This window comes from Myzus persicae, unplaced genomic scaffold (assembly GCF_001856785.1).
Source record: "Myzus persicae strain clone G006 unplaced genomic scaffold, MPER_G0061.0, whole genome shotgun sequence".
NCBI lineage: Eukaryota > Metazoa > Arthropoda > Insecta > Hemiptera > Aphididae > Myzus > Myzus persicae.
This window is the reverse complement of record NW_019101653.1, coordinates 200,097-208,696: the sequence shown is the minus strand read 5'-3', so window position 1 is coordinate 208,696 and position 8,600 is coordinate 200,097. Positions and strand designations below refer to the sequence as shown.

At 32.1% G+C, this 8,600-nt stretch overlaps 1 protein-coding gene across 2 annotated transcripts in view; it reads right to left on the bottom strand.

Annotated features, from left to right (window-relative positions):
• Positions 1-4,952: 4,952 nt before the first annotated feature.
• The window catches only part of LOC111029946 (regulator of G-protein signaling 11), a 46,321-nt gene continuing 42,673 nt past the window's right edge, over positions 4,953-8,600 (bottom strand). For both annotated transcript variants that reach the window (XM_022309202.1, XM_022309203.1), the window contains 2 exons: positions 5,847-6,623; positions 4,953-5,144 (listed from right to left, as the gene is read on the bottom strand). In XM_022309202.1, the coding sequence (XP_022164894.1) occupies positions 5,084-5,144; positions 5,847-6,623 (838 nt within the window). In that variant the 3' untranslated portion in view covers positions 4,953-5,083. The remainder of the gene's footprint in view (positions 5,145-5,846; positions 6,624-8,600) is intronic.

Here is an 8,600-nt window from a genome sequence, read left to right as displayed (position 1 = left end):
TATTTTAGTAGCTACAAGTTTGTTTATCAATACTACTGTCATGGTTTTGCTTTGATAAGACATGATAAGGATTATGCATAATACATTAATACATAGATATTTATGTTGTATGTATCTATGGCATAGGTTCCCAACCTATGGTCCGTGGACCACTAGTGGTCCGCGAGACATTGTCAAGTGGTCCGCGAGCCATACTTACAAAATGTAAAAATATTTTAATAATTTAATTTTCCTTTGAGGCATAACACTAATTACTGACATTCGTGTATAGTACGTCGTTTCTTTATAAATTTATATTACATAGTGAAATCCATGTTATTAAAAGCCTCATATTCATGTAATAATAATCAAAATTCTAAAATATGTGAAAAAAAATTGATTCTTATTTGTAAGAAAAATAAGGTATACAATTGAGGTGGTCCGTGACGTATCCAAAGTTCTCATAGTGGTCCATAGTACCAAAAAGGTTGGGAACCACTGAATTCTATGGGATTATGGGATCAGTTCTTCACCTGCCCGGCATACAAAACAATTATAATAATATAACACCTATTGGCTATAACATAGTAATATAATCAGCCAAATAATATAATGCTCGTGTCACCAAGTACCAAGTAATGAGCATTGATACAATATATTCCATATTTATCATTTATATGGGTACCTACCTACTAGCTGTCCATGTGATCTTCGTTGCCCATAAAAAATGCTACATCTCATTCTTAAAATCTTCTATGATTTTAACATTTTTTCAATTTGTTATTGAATACTCGAGAGAATAATGACCTAAACTCAAAATTATAAGCAAAACAATGAGTGATTTTAATTTCGATTTTATTTTATTTTTATCACATTAACTGAATATTGCACATTTTTTTGATTATCAATTTGTATTGAGGACTTTTTTGTTCAAACTATAATTGATAACATAATTTTAACTTAACACTTGTTAATTATGTGTATATTAAAAATGTCTTCCCAGCCTCTAGCTGGTGCCGGTGGACGGCGGTGCGTCCAAAAAAATGTTGTCAGTCCCTCGGATGATTCTACGCAATCTATTTATATTTGTATGATAAATACTGATGGTCTGCTGTTCTAGTGTTAATAATGCCTCATTATTTCTTGACACTTGTTCCACCTCACAGCGTTGTAGTGTATTTCCTTTCAGTGATCAATATTGTCAAAAAAAATCCCTCCTTTCTGATGGGCTGTGGTAAACCCTTAGGGCTTAGATTATATATATGATTTAAGGGTAACCATACGGCGTGCTATTAACGCCATCACAACATCCTCTGTCGTCTGTCGATATCAAGCATCTGTTCTATATTTTATTCATAAATCCTTAGGTTCCATCTCAAAATGCCCTTTATACTTCATGTCTAAAATCTTCATTTAAATTATCTTTATGATTTTCCTATAGATTTGAAGGAAAATAATTATAAATCTGTGAGATTTGTTCGTAACTATTTACGTACCTACATATAACGTTATAGTATTATATAGTGCAGTGGTTAGTGGCTCCCAAAAGGAGGTCCGTGAGGGTCTATGGGTCGATGTTAGCGTGTCTATGGATTCTCACAAAGTTAGCAGCAACAACTATGACGGACACATGAAATACATCCAACAAACTTTGTTGGACTTTATTTTTGTCGTTAGAGCTTTAGGCACTTCTGCGCTGTCAACAGCACAATTTTGTTTCAAAAAAATTTTACCCTGATAAAAAATGTCGAGCTTGATTTGTTGGACCATTCCGAAAATTTGTTGGATATTATTGACCCCTGATGACATTGCATACGAGTAAAGAATTTTTCTTCGTTTTCATGTCAAACAAAATTAAAACGTATTTAATTATGCCTTCTTTCGCAGAAAGTGGGTAACTCTCATAAAAATATAATAAAATAGGGTTTTCGGTCCAATTTAAGTTTTATTAGGGGTTCGTAGCTTAATACTAATTGAGAACCACTGTTAATTGTTATAGTAATATAGTGTATTGTGCGTACATGCACCTATAGTCTATATTTGCTTGTACAAATCAATGGGATTTTTTTTTATCAATTTAATACAATATAATATATATACCAATATACCATGTTATGGTTGGTTTATATATTTATAGTAAGAGACTTGTGCGGTTTTTTTCATCATGTTCACATTTAACACCATTTTATATTTTTGCAAAAGCATCTTTTATTTATTTAATGAACATTAGGTAGGTACGTATTGAATAAAATGACAATCATAGTAATATTAAGATTTAGATATAGAAAAAATGACGAAGAATATATTATATGAAATAATGATAAAACAAAATGTTCACAATATGTATTTTTTTAAATTTATTTAATAAGTTAATAGGTACAATGTTATTATACCTACAAACTATGATCACTATCGTAACTAAATCTAAGACATTAATAAATATGTAAACTAAAATAAAATATATTTTCTCCTAAATAGTAAATAGGCTAGGTATTTAAAACTTTGTATAGAATGTCGTTGTATACTTGACGATTATATCAAGATATGCAACCTAAGTAACATATCTATGTAATTTGTGCATATTACGATTCGTTTAAGTTTTAAATTTACATTTATTGAACAACCACAATTTTGTGTCTACAAATCCATTTAAAATGGTATGCGCATTACAAAAATTTGTATTTTATAATATAATATCTTTTATTTGGTATAAATACGTTATTTATTTCTATGAACTATTACATGAATCTTAAAAATTCCATAAACAATTTATCACAATTTTAACTTAAATTATAGTATATTATAATAAAATATTTGCACTTACATTTACTAAATAAAAACCGTTGAACTAGTAAACAAAATATTAAATAAATAAATAATTTTTTTACAGATTATTATATTCACAAATTCATAATATTTTAACACTGGTACTTAAATGTATGATTCATTTTTTTTTTTAAATAAATAAACTTACAATACATGCCATAGTGTGAATCCGTAGCAAAATAAGTTCCCATAAGAAATTTTGTATTTTATATGTCAATAAAAGGTTTGATTCTGTTGTATTTAATTTGGAAAAAATTGTGTTTTGCTTTTGACAAACTCATACACAAATGCTATACTTATAACACTTACTATAATACATTGTTTATTCTAATAACTTAATCAAATACATATTGTATGTAGATGCATAATGTTCGTATAATTAACACATTAATATATAGAATATATTAAAAAAGTTGATTATTTTGATATTAAAATAACATACGTTTAAGTATTAGTGTATTAATAATATTAATCTAAAAACCTAATTATTAAGTATATTTAATATATATAATATATATCGATATTAATTAGAATATAATAAATGTTTAATAAATCACTTTGGATAATATAAGCCAAAACGTAGTGTAAGAGTATATTATAATATAATATTGGGTGAGTTTCGCGATTAGTGTAAATAATCTAGTATACCTACCTATAATAATATAATAATTCCCCATGATTTTTTTTTACGTAAAACGTGGCAAAACATTAAATAACACGAAGATTATAATATAATAATATAATAATATAATACGAAAAGCATTGCTATAATATCAAATTTAAATGGTTTTTGTGTTTGAGTTTGTCAAATAATTGATTGTATAAAACTAAGTAGAGTTGAAATGAGTATGGGCTCAATTTACTCAACCTCAACTGTTCTCAGTTTTTGGTTTTATTGTAGCTAAGCTACGTTTAAGAACCTATAAGCTTGTATTCGATCGCTATCTTAATTTTATTTAAATAAACGTTTGTTATAATAAAATCTGCAAATCATTAATAAATACTATTTTGGTTCATCATATTATATTATAATATGGTTTCGTAACAATAGCATGTATAGATACTATTTAAAAAGGCAATAATCGTAATAAGTAAACCGGCTAAACATAATTTGCTACCTTTTCATCCCTGGTGTTGCCAATCGCGTAGATTATATAAAATCATTGTTATTTTCGTTATGAATTAACATATTTGGCTCTCGATTTTATGCGGTAAAATTTTAGTTATTTATGAATTAAAAATGTATTTCTTACAAACAAGTACCAGATAAAAAACATTTGAAAATAAAATATTGAAATTTGATGACATTATTATATTACGTTAATTGAATACACTAATATAGTAAACTCTCGTTATGTCGAATCTCAAGGGGAACAGAACAATGTTCGAGTTATCGAGTTCTATTGTGGTAGTATTTTAGTGTACCTAATGGTAATTTCAAGGGGATTTCGATTTAGTTCGAAGTAACGAAAATTCGAGACATCGACGTTCGACATAATAAGAATCTACTGTATTATAAAATCGAATTAAATTGATTAGAATAAATAAATTGTGATATTGCTGTACACGTAATCGTTTATTATTTAGTAAATCAATAAAATTGTTTATTCGAAAAAAGTAACTAAAAAAAAAAAATTATTAGTTATACAATATGATGTACAATTCGTAACTAATTATTATTGGCTTAATTATAAAATACATAGGTACGTTTCAGCTGTTGGATATACATATATAAGGTACCTATATATGTATATTATATATTTATATATAAACACCGAATAAATGACTATATTGTTTGTGTGTTGCACTCGCGTCGTGTCGTGTATTGTACCTAGAGCATTTTAACGAAATGCTTATTGCATTATTAATATAGGTACCTTCACGATCGCGTAATATGTATTAAATATTACATTAATTACATTTGAAAAATTACGATTATCTTTGGAATATATCTTTGTAATATATATTATAATCTAAACAAACATTGAACGTACAGACTGAGTCTGAAAAATTCGACAGGGTATTTTTGTTATTGAGTGTTACATAATATTATAATTTTTTATCACGCACATAAGTAAATATAAAAAAATAATAACATCCGTTTGGCGATGAATAAATATTATTATTTATATATTAAGATAGAGCGCTATTATTATATAATATATAATATATTTATACTATATGTATATAAATAATATATACGAGAAGTAGTATATAATGTATGCGTATATTTACACAACGTATAATAGAATTTGGAATGTGCATTGGAGAAAAACGTTCAGAGAAAACCGTAGGTCTCGTACACCTTTAAAAATCGGCCGCCTTTATCTTGGTTGTGTCTGAAAAAGAAAAAAGAAAACCAAACATTCGTAATTTACCAAAAAAAAAAAAAAACATTACTATGCAATATGGGTTCTGCATATTTTATGATGGATTATAAAATATAATGTGTATTAGTATCGCATGTGAATGGAGAAGGGGCTGTTATTTATGTACAGAGAAATATCGCTTGGATCCCCGACACTTTGGGACACAGGATAGGATGTTATAATATCATTATTTTCATTGTTTTCGTAGAAAAAAAGTAATGAAAATGCGGTGAACCTACGGTTTTTTCCTCTCAGAAACTAGTATATTATGTACTGTGTGATGCCGAATTTCGTAAAAGCAAAGATCGAACCCAACCCTTCCTTTTTTTGTGCCGGTATAAACTTTTTTCTTCAAATGAGAGGTTCTGTTTTTTACTGCAAGGATTTAAAAAGGCGATGTTCTTCTGACTTGTAATATTTATGCGTCTTGATGTCCTAACTTTTGAATAAATGTAATAAATATGGGTATTTTATAATTTGTAAAAATTTAAAGATATCATTTGTAGATTCTTATTTAAAAACTCCATAAACATGGTATTTTCGAAAAAAAATGATATAAAGTGGCATTAAAATGATTTCGATTGATCTTACAAGGACCTGAGAGTTATTGTAGGCGCCACCGAGGAACTATACCAAGAAGGACTAAGGAGGTGCTCGCCGCGGCCAACTCACTCGTCTTCCCAAGGACACACGTCGTTGCCATCGCTGATGGACGCGGCCGCAGTCGCTGTGGCCGCCTCCGCTCCACTGCAGCAAGCTACGGTTTCCGGTGGGTGACCGCCTCCGCAACCAGCTCCTGTACCGGCGGTGGAGGTGACACCTTCGGCCACCGTGGCCGTGGCGGCCGACGTTATTTCGTCGACGGTGTCCGCGGCGGTCTGGTCACACCCGTTGTCCCTGTCCACCGAGCTGACGTTAATGACGGGCGTCACGCTCTGTTTCCTCGCCAAAGACAGCGATTTCAGCAGCTTCTTTCTATTCAACTTGTCGTCCAGTGAAGACGCGGCCACGGCCGGTTCGTGCGGTGACGTTGACGGCTGCTTTTCGGGCGACCTGCTCTCCGGCGACGGACCAAGGTCAAAGTCCTCGGCCGACGACACCGACGGCCGGTCGACGGTCTGTTGCGGCGTGCACGCGGCCGACGACCCGCGGCGCCTGTCCGTGCTGCCGCCGCCGCCACCCAGACCGCAGCTCCGCCGCAGACGGCTGGCCACCGAATCGGATTGGCTCTCGTCCGCGCTCGCCGCCGAATCGTACGCCGCGCCGCCCGAGTTCTTGCGCGACGACGTCGTGGACAGCCGGCGCTCGCGTTCTTCGGCTATGGACGCCGGCAGCGCTCGCTTGTTCTTGTCGCTACCGTCGGCCACGTCCCACGGACACACGTCGTCCGCCAACATCGCGGGTAGCTGCGGTTCGACGCACTCCTCCACGCCACCGCTAAGGTTATCTCTGCGGAAAACAAAAAGATATTCCGATCATAAAATATTATTATTGATTCGCGTAAACGACTCGAATCGCCGCCGTTGTAGTCCTCCTACCCCTCGTCGTCCTCATTCTCCACTTATACTCGTTTTATCTATATTTTTGCTCTTACGCTGTTTGTACTCAGTAGTATAACATATACGATTTAATGTTCTTGTGACGAATAGGTAATTAAAATAAGTAAATAAATGTCTTGCACGCCATTTTGGCTACAACACGATTGAGCATAAAACGTCTTTTTACGACACGATTGGGCAAATTTGTCGGTGTATCAAATTATATAGAAATACAATAGAAAACCTACACGATTGCGCATAAGAAACTATGAGATTTTGCTATTTTCAATTTTGAAAAATTCACAAAAAATATTTTAAACATGATTTCGTAGTCAATAATAGTCAAATTTCATAGATCTACTAATTTACTTATTCGATAATAATAATAAGAAATACAAATAATAAAAGTTAATGTATTCATATTTGCTGTTTTTAAATTGATATACATATATATATATTTTTCCAAGTTGGCTTAAATACAATATAGGTAGTATAGAGATTTCGTATTCTTACGATTTGAATATTGGTCGAAAGCTTTAATATAAAATTCTAGTTTTTTCGATAAGATTCTCAACAAAGCCTGGGCTCGTGTCATTGTTCGTTTAAGTTTGGTATCAAAATAATCGGTGTAATAATTCTTGAAAATAATAAATAAATACAACGTATCGTGGCATCAAATATTCTATGCTCAATTGTGTTGCTAAAAAGGTTTATGCTCAATCGTGCTTTACCGGCCGTTTTACACATGTCTCGCACAGAGCTCGCGGAGTATAAGACGTAACTATGATGTTGCTCGATACTCATATTTTTAAGCACCCCACGAAATTTATTTTTAGACTTATCGAACATATTTGCTCTTCTTATTATATGCAGAAGAATATTTTATAGTAATATGCAACTACTTATTGCCTGTGTAGTGTGTACAGTGTCCACGCATGCGCACGCACACCCAAATCGTTTATATGCGAATATTATGTATACATTATAATATGTACACTTGTGTAGATTTATTATTGTATTTAGGTATGTATATTATTAGTCCGAAGTCGTTACTGCGATTCGATCGGTATATTCTATATATTTTATTGAAAAAAAAAATACAACTAAAAAAACACGTAATTCACTTACTCGCGTATAATGTATACAGAGGCGTATCGTATATAATGACGGTTTAATAATGTATCGCTGGCATATATTATTTCACTTCGAAATAATTGGAATTTCGTACGAGCCGTTCAAAAATAATATAGTTTTGTATTTAGGTAGTTTATTACACGGGGTGCCTCGCCACGTTTGTCCCAGTGGGTAACCTTTTTTTTTTTGCAGATTTTACGGGATATGTTACCGGAGTGTATTAAATACAGACTATATTGTTAAGTGTTCGCAGTAATTTTTGACCTGTCTGCTAACTTTAAGTAAAAAAAAAAATTAAATAATTATTTCTTAAACACCCGAGGTAATAGTAATACTGTTGCGGCAAATTCGTGTAAATATTTTAAAAATCGAATTACTAATTTGAAATTTCAATTAAACTCTCAAACACAGCGAGGTGTATGTTCTGAGTCGGAGTCGGGAGGTGAGCAGATTATAGCGTTTAGCATACATAACATAATAATATATTAATACAGTTGGTAAGCTGGTGTGTAAGAGGACAAACACGGTGAGACAACCATTATATTATTAGTACATACAGAGGTCACTATTATTATGGAGGTGCATGTGCGCAAACAATCGGATAAAATATACAATTATCCGCAATATTCAATACAATATATATATAATACAAATCGCTACGGGTAATACATACTCTAATCTACTGTTTCATCATAATTAATAATTATAGGTAGTATAATAAGGACTATTTTATATACGTAAACGACGTGAGTAT